This window comes from Pipistrellus hanaki (assembly GCF_964339955.1).
Source record: "Pipistrellus hanaki genome assembly, chromosome: 1".
NCBI lineage: Eukaryota > Metazoa > Chordata > Mammalia > Chiroptera > Vespertilionidae > Pipistrellus > Pipistrellus hanaki.
The window spans coordinates 208,664,492-208,680,418 of NC_140503.1; the positions used below are offsets into that span (position 1 = coordinate 208,664,492).

The following is a 15,927-nucleotide window of genomic DNA, read 5'->3' on the forward strand; positions in this document are numbered from 1 at the left end:
CACACACGCACACACACACACACACAGACACACAGACACAGACAGTCACACACAGTCACACACACACACAGACACACACACACAGTCACATAGTCACACACAGTCATACAGACACACACACAGTCACACACACAGTCACATAGTCACACACAGTCATACACACACACACAGCCAGAGACACACACACACACAGTCACAGACACACATATACAGTCACAGACAGATACATAAACACACAGACACACATACGGTCACAGACACACACACACACACGGACATGCACACAGTCACAGAGACACAGGCGCGCGCACACACACACACACACACACACACACACGGACATGCACAGAGACACAGACAGGAATGCACAGGGAGACACCCATCAGGCTAGTCCCGGTCTCTGCCCGGAGGGGCCGTGGGCTGCTGGTGGGAACTGAAGGAGCAGTGGGAAGATGGCTCCCGAGCTGCGGGCAGGGGCTGTGTGGGGCTTCCCGGCGGGGAGGCAGCCGCCGCCCACAGAGACGCAGCTGTCACTGCAGACAGCAGCGCCGTGTCCGGGCCAGATCACAGTCTCCAGCGGACGGGGACAGTGGAGACAGGAGAGGGTGGAGAAAGGGACTGGGCTCCCCCAGGCTCAGCAGGAACCCGCCGCTGTCCACATGCAGAGACCCCGCCCTGGGCGCCGCAGGGGTGGCTCACACGCTGAACAAGAGCAAGGCCTCCGTCCTGACGCCTGAGCCGCCATGGAGGGCAGCTCAGGAGAGGCCAGGCCTTGGAGACAGGGTGCTCTCCTTCCCCGCCCGGTCTGGGCGCCCGCTCAGGGGTGGGCGGGGTGAGCCAGGGCCGGCCCCTCAGCGACCCTCGCCCTGCCGATGGGGGTGCTCACTGACCTGCCCGACATGCCCCCACGGGGTCCCCCCTGCAGGGGCCCCTCCGCAGCTGGGAAGGCAGGGGGGGCCGCAGGGAGGTGGCCATGCAGGGGTCCCCGCTGAGCTTGCAGCCCTGCAGGCCGGTCGCAGTGACCGGATGCTGTGAGATCTGAGAACTACGAGGCCCTGGGACCTGCCAGAACAGCCTCGTGGCCCAGGCCCGGGAGCTGTGTGCGCGCGCCTCCCCGGCAGCCATGGCAGCAGGGCCCGGCCCTCCAGGCTAAGATCAAGTCCCGGCCAGCAGGGCCCAGCCTGGCCCAGTCCCGGCTCCTCGTCTGTAAGGTCAGAGCTGGGCTGCGGGCTGCACCGGGGAGGGTCAGTGAGGAGGGAGCTGCTGGCCCGGACCTGCTTGCCCCGGCTCCGGCCCTGCGGTCCGGTGTCCGCCTCACCGGCTCAGTGCCTGCTTCCGGTGAGAGGGGTGAGGGCCCTGCTTGTGGCTGCTGGGAAACGGGGCTGAGATAAACTCGCTCGAGGCCACAAGGCAGTCATTCCCCGCTCCATCCAGGGCTCTTGTCTCCGCCCCGTGTGCTCACTGGAGCAGGCAGGACAGGGCAGAACACAGATGACCCCTACCCCTAGCTCCCAAAGGCTCCCAGGAGGAGGGTGGCCCTACCCTCTCACCCCCAGGTACCCACCGAGGCCAGGCACAGCCCGGCGCCTTCCTGAGCCGGCAGGAAGGAAGCCCAGGGCGTGGCGCCTTTGCAGAGGGCTGGTCAGCCTCCTTCTGGGACAGCCCGCTCCTGGATGCACCGGCCCCCAGGGCAGGGCCTGCAGGCTTTGCTGGGGAGTCTGCCTACAGGTCACCCTCCAGGGCAGTGGTCAGCAAACCAAGGCTCATGAGCCACAATAGGCTCGGGAGCCGAGGTTTGCTGCTCTGTTGACTAATGAGTTTGCAGACCAATGCCCTGCAAAGACCTCCAACTCCGGACCTCCCACCCTGGCTCAGCTCCTGAGCAGTTGGCTCTGTCCCCTGTGCAACTCACACCACCCCCTTGCATCTGGCTCTACTCCCTGCAGCTGGCTCCGCCCCCACACAGCTGGGCCCGCCCCCTGCAGCTGGCTCCGCCCCCATGTAGCTGGCTCCGCCCCCTGTGAAGCTCACTCCACCCACAGCTGCTGAGGGCCTGGAGCTCAGGTGTGATGTCTGTGCAGTGGGTGTGAGCAAGTGGGTGCTATGACCCATTCTTCCTCTGCTTGGCCGGCCAGCCCCTCCTCACCTGCCAGGCAGCCCCTCCTCACTCCTCAGACCTGGCGGCTGCCAGCCCCGTCCCGCTCCCAGAGCCCAGTGCCCAGCAGTCAGCGGGCAGTGGCTCCCTGGGTGCAGAGCGGGGAGAGGTGCCCGCGGCACTCGGTTACAGGATGTTCTGCATCCACACAGGACGGTGCAGCCACGTGGAGGGCGGCGGTGGTGGGAGACATGCGGAGTATTTGCACCTTTGCTTTAATAGAATTGCTCCACCCATGTTTACGTAACTTAACTCTCTGCAACGGCTGGGTGTCATGCCAGCGTGAAGGGCTCCTAACACTTAACAGTGGGAGCAGCTCCAGCAGCCGCTGAGCGGTGCCCTGTGCCACGGTCCCCAAGGAGGACAGGAACAGGTGCCCTGTGCCCAGGGACCCGGTGGGGTGCCCAGAGGCAGGCGGGTGGCCCACGCTGCAGGGATGTGAGGATGGGCCCCACACTTGCTCCGCACCCTCCTTCACTCACCTGAGGAGCCGGGTCCGAGGACACTGACCTCAGCAGACCAGGCCCCGCCCCCAGAGGTCCCACCTGGGGGGGACGGGTCAGAAAGCAGGCAGGTCCATTGCGGGCTGAGGGGCCAGGGAAGACCCAGGAAGGCTTTGCAGGGGGGACACCCCGTGACCGGAGAAATGAGTCTCTGACCTAACTTTGTGACCCGGAACCAGTGGCAAAGGTTTCCTGAACACACGGCCTGGGAAGGACTTAACCTCTGGCCCCCGCAAGCGCTCAGTAAAGGAATGTGAGTGGCAACCACAGGGAGTGTACGGCCCTGTGCCAGCCCTCTGCCATCTATGGCTTCTGGAACATGCCAGGCTCTTTGCCAGCCCAGGGCATGCAATGCACTTTCCCCCACTCCACACAGTGGCTCCTCCTCATCCTATAGGTCCCAGTGCAAAGGTCCCCTCTTCCGGGGGGCCCTCAGGGATTGCCCCAGCCAACCAGGCCCTCGAGCTGTGCTGTGCCTCTCAGCACTCCATCATTGCAGCCCTCTCAGGCTCTGGAGCCCCAGGTGCTGGCTCAGGCCCATCTCTCAGGACCTGTCTGTGCCTCACCATCATCTACCAGGGTCTCATCAGACCGGTCGGGTGAGTTGGAACAAAGCAGGCTCTTCTATAGCTGCGGGCCTTCTTTCTCAGGCACATTCCTCAGCTTGGGCTCAAGCTAACCCCTGCAGGGTCAGGCCGGCCCTGGTCTGCCACCAGGAGAGCACAGGACAGCGCTGTGAGCAGCCTCTCCCCTCCCCTCCGCCGTCAGCCCTGCACTCAGCACTGCCCCCAGACCTGCACCCAGCCCCGCCTCCAGCCCTGCTCCCAGCCCTGCACCCAGCCCTGCACCCAACCATGCACCCAGCCCTGCACCCAGCCATGCCCTGTGGCACTCGGAAGGAAGGTCTGGGCCGCTGAATCCAGGGGGACCGAGTGGAGTGATGCATAGGGATACTGCCCAGGCCCCCAGATTCAAACAGCGCCTTCCCACAGCCCCCTGTCCGCATGGCCGCACGTTATGTGAGTCTGCCCAGGCCCTGGCGCCCAGCTGTCAGCCAACCCAGCAAGGGGCTGCTGGGCAGGTCTGCCACAGACATGCTCACATCTGCAACCAGCTGGCTAAGGGAGGAGGGCCTCCAGGCCTGCCCGTGTGGCTCAGTGCACTGGGCGTCATCCCACACAGCGAAAGGTTGCTGGTTCGGTTCCCGGTCAGGGCACAGGCCCAGGTTTCGAACTGGATTCCGGGGCGGAGGCGTGCAGGAGGCAGTTGATCAACAATTCTCTCTCATCACTGATCTCTCTCTCTCTCTCTCTCTCTCTCTCTCTCTCTCTCTCTCTCTCTTCCTTTCTGAAATCAATAATATTTTTTAACCAAAGAAAGAGAAGGGGCCACATGCTGACCTGACCAGCTCAGGGAAGGCCTGCATGGAGATCTGCAAACTCAGAGACCTCAAACAGCCACACCACAACGGATGGTCTGAAGTGAAGGCTTTAACTAGACGCAGTTTACGGTGGGCAGTTCGGTCCCAGGCCGGTGTCCTCACAGACAGAGATCCTCTTTGACCTTAGCTGAGCCTATCTTTATCTCACTTTACTTTTTGCGTCTATGACAGCACACCGTGGGAAGGTCAATGTGACCTGTCACTTCCCTTCTTCCAGATCCCTCGGGGCACAACCAATGCACCAGGACCCAGACCACAAATCCCTCACTGGTGCTGCTGTCCTGCTGAGGGGCACGTGTCCGTCATTTACTCCTTACCCAATCGCAGAGGTGTCCGGCTCGCTCCCTCCCGCCCACGCCGCCCTGGGCCATTCTCCGGAGGGGGTCCCGATCCAGTGAGACTGCTCCCGGCAACGGCTGACACTTTGGCTCCAATAAACCCACAAAATTTCTCCCCAGGTTTGAATGTTTCCTTTGTTAACAGATGTTTTTCTCTCTCTTTCTCCCTTCTTCTCTCTCTAAAAACCAATAAAAATCTTAATAATAATAATAATCCTGTCTAATAAAGAGGGGATATGCTAAATGACCATCACTCCATCACAAGGATGGCGGCACCCACAGCGGAGGCCACGTTCCCATAAGGAGCCTTAAGGAGCGATCAGCAGGGACCTGAGGCTACGCCCTCCCCGCCCCCGTGGGGTTTGACAGGGCATCTCAGGCCGTGTCCCCCACCTGGTGGGACTTGACAGGGGACCTCAAGGCACGTTCCCCTCTTCCCCAGCTGGGCTGGGGGACCTCAGGCCACGCCGCTAGTCCTGGTGCTGGGCCAGGGGACCTGAGGCTACGTCTCCTGCCGGGCAGGGCGTGGCAAGGATGGGACTGGCCAGGTCTGGATCTAGGCCATTGGGGGCGGAGGCCGGCCGGGCCTGGGTCTCACGTGATTTTGAGGTGCATGTGGGTGGGCGGGGACTTGACTCTGGGTCCTGTGGTGCGCCCCAGACTCTGACAGGAGGAAGATTTTCATATACATTTTACTAATTTTTTTTCATCTCTGACACTTCTATTATAAAGAAAGGGCAGATAGCAATATTAAATTATTTCCTCCAATTAATCCCCTTTTAATGTGCACAAATTTTGTGCACCGGGCCACTAGCAATAATAATAATAAAGAAGCCCTTCCATAATGCGGTGGTGAACAGGGAAAGGGCCTCCTCAACCACGGAAGCCTTGGGAGCCGACACCGAGGCTTCAGGGAGAGAAAGCCATTCTGTGCCGCAGGCGAGGGGTGAACGGGAGGCATTGAAAGGGGCCCCAGTGCCAAGGTGAAGAACAAGCCCAGCGGCCCGGCCCCACGGCCACGGCTGTGCCTGGGGCAGCTTGCAGAGCTCTGAGCTCCCCTGTGGAGAGAGTGACTACCCATCGGGCACGGCCCCTGGCGGGCGGCCACACCAGCTAGGAGCCCTCCCGGCGGCTCCTGACCCGAGCCTCTGGCCAGCGGCCCCTACACAGCAGAGACATTTGTGCTGGGGACAACGCACAATGGACAAAGACGAGCCACAGTGCGCCCTGCAGAGAAGGCCAGGCTGTCCCAGGGAGGCCAGGCGAAGGCTGCCCGGATCGGCTCAAGGCCACGGGGTGGGCACCCCGAAGGGAGAGGGGGCGCTGGGCTCCGGCCTGCTCTGTGCACACTGCCCTGGGGTGCCTCCTGCCCAGGCGCCGGGGCTGGGCCCAGAGCTCCGGCCCGGGCTGGCAGACCCTCCCTGTCCGCCCTCTGCTGCTCGCAGTCCTGTCCCTCCTCTGAGGCCCAGCTCAGCGCTTCCTCCTCAGCCTGGGATGTGGCAGGGTCCGCGGCCCCGTCACTCCCCTCCTGGCAGCCGCCCGAGTCACCGCTGGGCAGGCGGTCTGGCCGGGTCTGGTCATATGCTCCCGGCACCCACTGTGTGCTCAGCCTGGGCACAGACGGGCTTTCAGGAGTCTCCCCACCCTTCACACCCAGGGACGTGGTCCTGCAGAGGCCCTGGTGCAGCAGGCGAGCCCGGTGCCTGGCCCACGGTCTGGCTGCGGGTCCCCTGGAGGGTGCCGGTGAGGGTGCCGGTGAGGGTGGAGTTAGGCCTGCACGGGGCCCCTTTGGACCTGGCTCACTGTAGCTGCTCATCAAAGCTAGCCCCTCCAAGCAGCAGTGTTAGCCGGTTCCCACGCCGCGCTGCCCCCTGCGGGCCTTGGCCCAGCACAGCGGCCCTGACCGGGGCTCTGGGCCTGCCAGCACTGCGGACCCAGCGCTCTGAGGGCTTCCCCTTAGACCAGCGGCCCCTGCAGCCCGGGCCTCCCAGGTCCCACCCGGGATCAATTCACCCACAGCAGGGACTCCAGTCCTCCCAGGGAGCCCTCGGGGCCGCGGGCTGCCCAGGGGCTGTTCTGCACCGTCTTATAGGAGGGGCTGGAGTGCCTGCGGGGGGTCCCGGAACCCACCCCCTGGACACAGAGGTTACATTTTGGGGGGTCAACCGTTACCCTCGGATCCCAACTGTGCTGGGGTCGGTGTTTGAGGGTGGACGGTACTGGCTCCCCAGTCAGTGCTAGACTCGGGAGGCTGCGGACGGGACGGTTCCCTCTCTCCCTCCCCGGGGAGAGGCAGTGTGACGGCGTCAGGTGCTGCTCCCAGCCGCTCCTGCCCGGCCACACACACTCGGCCCCTGCATGGCCGCCGCGGTTGGGCAGCGAGCACCGGACAGCGGCTCCCGCCACGAGGCAGCGCGGGTGCCGGGCACCCAGCCCTCGCCGTGCCCCCTGCCCGCCCCCCTGGTGGGGACACTGGGGCGATGAGTGTGGGAGGCCCCTCAGAGTCCCTCAGTGGACCCGCCCCGAGCCCCTCACCTCCAGTCTCGTCCGGTCCACGTCTTTGGGCAGCTTCACGCGGATTCGGTTTGTGACGATGAGGGCGTCATAGGGATAGACCTGGGGGGGACACAGGAGCCTCAGGCGGGACACGCACGCACACGGAGGAGGAGCTGGGCCGGGCGGGATGGGGTGGGGAGGAAGGTACATACTGGCGTCTGCACGGGACACGCATTTCATAGGAAAAGCACAACAAAGGGAACTTTTAACCTGGGCAGGCGCGGTCGGAAGAGGTCAGAGGTCAGAGGTCAGCGCAGGCGGCAGCCCTTACCTTGTATTCTGTAAGAGAAAGAGCAGAGGCCACGGGGCCGGTGAGAAAGCGCAGGGGCACATCCCAGAGGTGGAAGCACCCCCCCTCCCCCCCTCCCCACCCCTGCCCTGCAGTCAGCTGGGCCGTGCACCGTCCGGCAGCGCCAGCCCTGGGGCCGCGGGCGGAGGAGGGAACTGCCCGTCCCAGGGGGAAACCAAGAGCCGGAGGCGGGCAGGAGGCTGGAGCCAGACTGGGAGCTGGACGCGGCACTGTCTCCCCTGCCAGGCTGAGCCGCTGAGAATGCTGCCTGCCTCAGTTTACCCCCGTGGAGTGGGCCTTCTGGTGGGCCTTCTGGGGAGACTCAGGGCCTCCTGGGGCCTCAGCCCCCGCCTCTAACTTCCTTCCTTCTGGACGTCCCGTGCCCCTGAGTTCCTGAGCTGGGATGCAGTGCTGGGAGGTGACCCTGGACCAGGTCTCCTTATACCGTGAGGCCGCGGGGCAGAGCCTGGTGAGCCCAGCACCCACAGAGCAGACACTGGGGCCCCGGCCACAGGCCTGTCTCGGGAGAGTCCCTGGCAGGGGCCCAGGCGAGGGGCCGGTCCCTGAATTTTTCAAAGCGACACGTGAGATTCCAGACATGCCAGCTGTGAGCCCGGGACCTGGAGAGCCACGTGGAGGGAGGGAGCAGCTTCGAACCCCAACCTCCACCCTGCAGCGCAGCCCCGCCCGTGAGAGTGAGCCCCCCGCCCACCATTGAGCTCGGGTGACAGGGCGAGGGAGCATCGCCCGGCCTGTGCAGGCTTAAGGCCGGCTCCCAGCGGGCAGAGCCCCCGCCAGGCACTTGCCACATGACCAGGTCCCTGCCAACCTCCGGCAGGCAGCCCGCCCCCTGAAGTGCCCAGGCGAGCGAGGGGGTGGTGGCCCGCCCCATCCTGGGGCCTCCCCCTGTGACGGGCTCCCTGGAGGCTGGGCGGCCTGTGCCCTGACACACCGGTCCCTCTCCCCCAGGGACCAGAGACAGACAGGCCAGCGCAGGGGCTGCGGGAGCACCTCGGCAACGTGAGGCCGGAGTGAGCCGACCCCCGAGGGAGGCGCAGCGAGCCCCGGGCTCCCCATGTGCCAGGCGGGGCGCCTCTGCCGGCGGCCGGGGGTGGGGGTGGGGGTGGCTGTAGGACAAAGTCTGTGGGACCGTGTTAGTGCCCCTGACCCAGCCAGAGACCAAAGGTCCCCTCTCCGTGTACCTCGCGTGCCCCAGCTGGCGTCCGGGTCTGCTCCACAAGGCGCCAGATTGGCGTTCTGGAAGAGAAAGAGAGAGGCAGCAGGAGGCAGGCCAGGCCTGGGGCTGGGGTGGGACAAAGTGGGGCGGGGTGGGGCACCGAGCCTGCAGAAGCTGCAATGGGTGCCCCCCCTCCCCGGGTGCTGCCCTCAGCCGGCAGCTCTGCTCCGGCCGCTGTGGCCGCCCGGCCTGCACCCACCCTGCCCGTCCAGGCCCAGGCAGCTCCTGGCGAACCGCCTGTAAGGCCGCCCCGGGGCCTGGCCCTGAGCTCTGGGGCGGGCACGCCCGGGGGTGGCTCAGATGGGAGCGGTTCCAGGGCCCGAGCCCCTTCCAGCCCCTGCCATCCTGGGCTCAGGGGCCGGTGTCTGCACAGCCGCTGGGACAGAGCCCAGCGTGTGGATTGCACTCCCCCCCACCCCACCGCCGTCTCAGGTGCCGCCCTCAGCTGCCCCCGCTCTGCCATCTCACTGCCTCCTGCCCTCAAACGTCTGGGGTTCTCTCCCTCCTGCCCACCTGCAGGAGCAGCCCTGCAGACCCGGAAGGTTCCTCCGTGGTCACCGAGCCCGCGGGGTTCCCCACCGCCCTGGCACCGCACCTCACAACTGGCTTCAAGTTCACGCGAGAGGGACCTGCCATTGTCAGGGTGGCCATGGGGCTTCCAGCCCTACCTCACAGCAGGGAGGGGGGTTCTGGAGTCAGGCCCACCGCCTGGTGAGAGGCACGGAGGCCTCAGAGGGCAGCCAGGCCGAAGCCCTTCACCCCAGGGGGGAAACTGAGGCACGTTGAGCACAGGGCCAGAGCCAGTCCTGTAAACATTTGGCATTTGGTTCACGTGGGCTTGTCTGCTTGAATCTGGATTTCTTGAAACGGCTCGGTTAAAACGCATTGGTCTTGATTACAGAGTCCTTCGGTAAGTGCCTTGCTGGCCGACCTTCTCCGGCCTGGAGCCGCCGGAGGCTCTGCACCCCACCCGGGACGGACTCTGGGACAGAGCGTGAACCCTGAGTTGCAAGAACCGGTTTTGGAGACATTTTCTCAGGACCCTGACCAGCACTCCATGTGCACCTGTCCGTTAGGGAGCCTCCGCCGGGGACAAAGCAGGGCACAGGGCACAGGGCACACCCACCAGCCACCAGCCACTGGCCTCCTCCTCTGGGACACAGACGGGAAAGACCGCCCTCTAGTGGCCGCTGTCCTGCATCACAGGACATCCAAGCTGGCCGCAAGGGCCACTGTGGGCAGCGGGAACCCTTCCTATGGCCACAGCCAGCTTCCTCCGCTCTCTCAGGCCCTGGGGCCAGACCGAGCCTCCCGGGAGGGTGGGCGGCGCACCGCCTGGGGGCAGAGGGGAGCGGAGGGTCAGCCCGGCTGCCAGCTGGGCCTGGGGTCTTCCCGGCCTCTCCGGGGCGAGGGAGCCTCGGCTGCACCCGGTGGGCTCCCCGCGGCTCTCAGCAGAGGGTCACAGGAGGGAAAAGCCACAGAGCGCTGACCTCCCCCCTCTCCTGGCGGGAGTCTGCGCCAGCTGCTCTTACAGCCACAGTCACTGATCTCCGTGGCCGTCCACGGAGGTGGGCATAGCATCCCCATTCCGTGGACCAGGCTCAGAGAGGGCAAGCACCCGGCCCAGGATCACACAGCACATGCATGGTGCTGCAAAAGGTTTCGCTCGTGAGTCTTACTTTTCAGGAATTGCTAATAGAAGGAGCCAAACGGCGGCCATTCACGCGGGCCGGCACTTTTCCTCCCAGTCACGTGGGATCTGCCACTCCGCCCCGCGGCCATGTGAAGCATGGAGGGTGGGGACATGCTTTGGTAACTTCCTCGTGTGGGGACCGGGCTGCAGAGCGGGTGGGAGTTTACAGCCACGGTGTCCTCACATAGTCTGAGAGTGAGGACACTTTTGGAAAGACCCAGAAATGGACATCACTCGCCCAGGGCCCCCCCCCCCCCCGCCCCCTGACAGAACGCGGGGTGTCTGGTGCTGATGGCCGTGCTCTGTCCAGCTTTCCAGCCAGAAAACAGGGGCCTTCCTTAACGGGTTAAGGTGCTCTCGTGGTCGCACAACAATGGGCGTGGCTATACATGCTCCGTGGACATGTGAAACCTGCTTGGAAAGACAGCCACGGTTCTCACGTGCCGTGTGTGTGTGTGTGTGTGTGTGTGTGTGTGTGTGTGGACGGGTTGCCGTCCGCATGCTTCTATTGCTCCGTGTGCTTTTTATCACTTTCACCAGATCTGATGTCACGTCGCCCGCCAGGCTTGCCGCCACCGCAGCCAGTGGCCTTGCATGCTATCGGCTCGTGGGTTTAGGCTTGTGAGTATTTAACCTGCACAGTGAGGTTAGTGCACCGTGGGCCGGGGACGGGATACCTACCCGGTGGTCCAGGCCATTCTTTCCGTGTCCGGGGAGAGGGTCAGATTTGGAATAGGGGAACCCTGCAACAGACACAGCACAGCGTCACGCACACAGCAGGCGCGGCCCCGTGGGCAGGCCAGGGTGCGGGCCGGCGGGGGGCGCCGGAGGGCCCGAGGGCCAGGCCCCGCCCCCGTCCTGACCCCTGTCCCCAGGGACTGAGAGAAGCCAGGGAGGGGGGCTGTCCCTGAGCAAGCCCAGGGCACCGGGGACACCTCGGACCTGATCCTGCCCACACAGGCGCTGTGTCCTCTGACCACGGGATGGGGGGATGGGGGAAAGGCTGTGCCACCTGGAGCCGGAGGGCATGGAGGCCACCACCAACCACAGACCATTTTACTAAAAATAAACCCTCAACTCCTGGCAACGGGGCATTTTACGCTAAAGCCCTCATTTCTGGGGCGCTCAAAGCCTGAGGCACGGCCCTGCCTCCCGCAGGAGCCCACGGCAGGTCCACCTGAGGCCCGCACCGCCGCCTGGCCACCTGGGACTCACACTGACCCGCCTCGCTGAGCCTGCAGAGCGGAGCGGGCGCCGCAGGGCCCGCCTGGCGCAGACGTGAGCGAGGCGCGCCTCCCGGCTCCCTGGAGAGGCAGGTCCCACCCGGAAGCACCTCAGGCGGCCTGTCCCAAGCTGTCAGTCCTCCCCTAGCCTGCGGGCCCCAAGGACAGAGCCCACGTCTGCTTATCTGGAGTCTGTGCCCCCATCCTGCTGGCACCCAGCTGCTCAGGCCCCGGTGCTCAGGGCCAAAGGCCAGCGCCCGCTCCAGGAGCCGCCGGGCTGCCCATGAGGCTCAGAGGGGATGCGGGTCCCGCCCCTTGGTGTTCAGAAGGCGGGTGCCGTGCAAGGGCCGGCCCACCCACCCCTCCGAGCACAGGGTGAGGGCCGGGTGCCCTTCCTCACGAGGGTTCCTGGGAACTCAGGGAGGACAGGAAACCCCTGTACAGGCTGCATCCGGGGAACTGCCTCCGCCAGGGCCCTGCCTCGGGGACTGGCTGGCCCCCTGGCCTTCGGAAGGTTCTGGTGCGGGTAAGGAAGGCCCTTTTGCAACATCTAGGTCAGAGTTCCCAAACTCCTTCTAGCAGAGGAACCCTCTTGTCACCTGAAATCTTACGTGAGCTCTGACACACACAACAGGTGGGAGTCGGGCTGGAGGCAGAGTGGGAGAGGGGCCTGGGCTGCCCCTCCGCTGGGCTGCCCCTCCCTCCTCCTGGCCTCTTCCACGGCTGCTCCAGAAAAGTGATTTGGCCGGCTCCTCCCATTTCACAGAGGGCAAATGGAGGGGCAGACGCAGAAGGACCTGTCCCAGGTCACCCAGCCCCCGGCTTGCATGGCAAGGCCTCCTTTGTCTGAGAATATCTATTTCCAGTCGTGCCTGAAGGATACTTTCAGCCAATTAGAATTCACATCCACAGCAATTGTCTGCCAGCACCCGAAAAATGTGGTGCCACTTCCCACTCACCTCCACCGTTTCTGGCGAGAGATCGGCTGTCCGTGGAACTGGTGCTCCCCTCTAGAAAATCTGTCTTATTCTGCTCTGGAGCGTTTTCCCCTCTATCTTTAGCTTCCTGAAGTTTAGTTACGAAGTGTTTTTGGAGTAGGTTACGTTGGGTTTATCCTATTTGAGGTTCACCTGTTCTTGGACTTGTGGGTTTATGTGTTGTGTCAAATTTGGTCAGTTTTGAGCCATTATTTCTCTGAATACTTTCTCATGCCCACTCCCCTCTCTTCTTCTGGGACTCTCATGATACAGTGATTGTCCCACAGATGGAGGCTCTTTTCTCTCCGTTGTTCAGATTCTCTGATCCTCTCCTCTGTCATCATCCTCTCTGTTCTGTTATTGAGCCCACCCAGAAAAACTTTCATTTTGGTTATTTTCTTTTTCAGGCCTATAACTTCCATTTGGTTATGTTTTCTATTTCTTTGGTGATATTTTCTTCTTTTTTTTCCCTCCCCAGTTGTTTCAAAAGTATTTGTAATTATTTGGTGAAGCATGTTGGTGATGGTTGCCTTGAAGATCCTTGTCTGGGACCTCCAACCATCTGATTCTTCTTGGTGCTGCTGCGTCTACTGTCTTTTCTCATTCAAATAGTTATCTTCACGGTTCTCGGTGTGAAGACCAATTCTCCCTTGTTCCTGGACATCTGGGAGACTCTGGGTTCTAGCTGAGTCTCCTATTGAGCAGGCTGCCACCCTGTTTAGGTTTTCTACGTAGGGCCTGGCTTATTATGGGCTGTGGTTCTGATGACAATTTAGTCTTCAGAATGCTTGTCCAAGTGCTCTCCTGAGCCCACCTGGTGTGGGAGTGAGCTGTACTTCCCGGATGCTCTGTGCCCCGAGGTGGGGTTGGAGACAGCGGCAGTGGATGGAGCGTGTTCCCCTGGGCCCACGCTCCAGGCGGATTGGTGGATGTGGCTGGTGGAGGGAAACACCCACCTGGTCACCATATGCCACTGCGTGGGCCGTGACCCATGGAGTCCTGTGTTTCTCAGTCCCCGAGCCAGTCCACCTTCCCATCCCCCCTGCAGAGCTCTGTGGCTGTCTGCTGAATTGTTTCTGGATTTTCCCATTGCACTTCGTGGGGGAGAGGCAGGAGAGAGGGGTCTCCACTGTCACCCCCGGAGGCTGCCCTCTGCACCCATTAAAGTGGCCTCTCCTGGGGTGCTGGTGGCTGGCTGGCCAGCAGGTCTCCGTCAATTTCAACAGACCCAGGAGTGGTTTTCTGTTCAAGGACGTGTGGGTAACTGCAGCTGCATGGCTCTGTGCGGGCGTGGGTCTCCTCTCTGCGCCTCTGGAGCCCCTTTGGCCCTGAGTGACTTTGGACAGGAGGCCCCTCGGTGGGTCTGAGCTTCCGGCTTCAGAAGCAAGCTGGGGGGCCACAGAGGGATCGCTGGGGCCAGGCTGTCGTCTTGACCCCCCTCTGCCATGACAGCCCACAGGGCCCAGCACGGAGGACGCTGGGGTGCCAGCTGCTTCCTGCCGGAGGACTGGACCACCCCCCTTTACAGACGAGGTGATTTCAAACGCAGAGATGTTCGCACTCACGTCCAAGGTCACACGGCAAGGGACAAGCTGGGACTCAACCCCCACTGGACGACACCCCGATCTTGTGGATTCCCCTGGCCCTCACGTGATCTCGTGGACACCGTTGCTGCCTGGTGTTAGCTGAGGCCCCTCTCCCCTCCTCCGCCATCCCCATTCCCTCACCCCGTACCCACAGAGCAGTGCTGGGTCCCACCAATGGGAGAAGGTGCCACCCCTTTCCCTGCAGCACCCAGCTCACCGATACAGCCTGTGCCCCGCAGCCCCAAGCACCCGTGTGCCAGGCAAGAAGGCAGATGCCAGCTGTCCGTCATAAACGGGCAGCAGGAGCCTCGCTGCAGGGGGAAGGCCTATGGCTGAGGAGCGGGGGTCGCTCTGGTCTGTCACCGCTGCCCCATGGGCTTCTCGCTGGTGGGGGTGGGGACCGGGCCATGCTCACCGCCTCCTTGGGCTGCCGAGCACCAGGGCCCGCACACAGTAGTGTTTGGGGACAGACGGATGAATGGCTGAATGAATGGAAGCTGGCAGGGGAGAGGGCTCCTGGGGGAGGGGGGACTCAGGACGCCGCGGCAGAGTTGGGGTGGGACAGAGGAGACCTGAGAGGTGTGACTCCAGACAGGGGCTCCTCACTGTGAGCTCCCGAGGGACCTGTGCCCGGCTGATGGCTGTGCCCCGCCGACAGCACCAGAGGCCACACACTGTCTAGCCCCGTGGTCGGCAAACCACGGCTCCAGAGCCACATGCGGCTCTCTGGCCCCTTGAGTGTGGCTCTTCCACAAAATACCACGGCCTGGGCGAGTCTATGTTGAAGAAGTGACGTTAGAAGACGTTTAAGTTTAAAACATGTGGCTCTCCAAAGAAATGTCAATCGTTGTGCTGTTGGTGTTTGGCTCAGCTGACTAATGAGTTTGCCGACCACTGGGTTAGCACGCGGGTCAGTGGGCAAGCCTGCTGGGCACAGTGGGACACGGGTGTTGTTGCTAAAAGTAGGGTCCAAGCCAACACCATGAGTGGCAGCGGCTCCTGGGGTGCTGCCCTCCCGCACCTGGCCTTGGAGTGGTCTCTCCCAGGGCGGGGCCCGCAGTGGCTCTTCCGGGGCCAAGGTTTTCTCCCTGACGTCTGGGGCTCCCACCACCCTGGGGACCAAACACAGGGAGGGGCCAGGGTCCTCGGTCCGTCCACCTGGAGGCCAAGTCTCTCTCCAGGAGTGACCTCCTGGCCCCCGCCGGACACTGGGGCTGCTGGACCCAAGCCCTCCAGCTCCCCCTGGCCTTGCCCTCCCTGCCCTTCTGGCTGACAGCTGCTGGCTGCCCCTTCCAGCTTTCTGGGCCCCTCCACTTGTATGGTGCATCCATCCCTGGTGCTCTGCCCCGGCCGCTCTCTCCTTCCTCCTGGTTCTGTAGAGAGGGGGATGGGAGGGGCCTGGGAGTAGATGGGTTGGAGCAAGATGGGGACGGGAGTAGCTGGGCTGACTCAGGAGAAGGACCTTAGCTGGACTGTGGGCCCTGCTGAGAAAGTAACAAGAGCTCAGAACACGTTTTATCGGGCACTGGACAGGAACGTCCAGGGACTCGGGCCGCCCACGGCCATGAACCAGGCCCATGTGGGACTCCATCCCCAGGCCAGGCCTCCTTGGAGCTCCCGGCCCACCCTGGCAGGTGCCACAGCAGGAAGAGCCCACCTTGCTGGCTCCTGCCCTCTGCACAAAGGTGCCTCCGCCAGCGTGAGCCAGAGCAAGCCCGCCTCGTCCTGCCCCGCCCCCATCCTCCTCACCACTCCCACGTGGCCCGCCATTCAGACCGTCCAGGGCTCCCAATCCCTTCCCCTTCCCCGGCAGCCTCCAGCCTCGCCGCCCAGAGCGGGGCGTGGGAACCTCAAGAGAGGGGAAGGGCCTGAAGGGTTAGGAAGGTGGGGCCCCGAGCAGCACAGGCCCACCCTCAGGGTCCAGGCCAG

The 15,927-nt window shown here is 63.4% G+C and overlaps 1 protein-coding gene across 4 annotated transcripts in view; it reads right to left on the reverse strand.

Annotated features, from left to right (window-relative positions):
* Positions 1 to 15,927, reverse strand: part of ABLIM2 (actin binding LIM protein family member 2) — an 87,224-nt gene that overhangs the window by 2,270 nt on the left and 69,027 nt on the right. For 3 of the 4 annotated variants that reach the window (XR_014792943.1, XR_014792944.1, XR_014792945.1), the window contains 4 exons: positions 10,894 to 10,955; positions 8,485 to 8,539; positions 7,204 to 7,272; positions 6,973 to 7,053 (listed from right to left, as the gene is read on the reverse strand). Coding sequence is in view for 1 of the 4 variants with exons in the window: in XM_084861416.1 (XP_084717542.1) it covers positions 6,973 to 7,053; positions 7,265 to 7,272; positions 8,485 to 8,539; positions 10,894 to 10,955 (206 nt within the window). In the remaining 3 variants the exon portion in view is untranslated. The remainder of the gene's footprint in view (positions 1 to 6,972; positions 7,054 to 7,203; positions 7,273 to 8,484; positions 8,540 to 10,893; positions 10,956 to 15,927) is intronic. The other variant, XM_084861416.1, reaches the window with a different exon arrangement.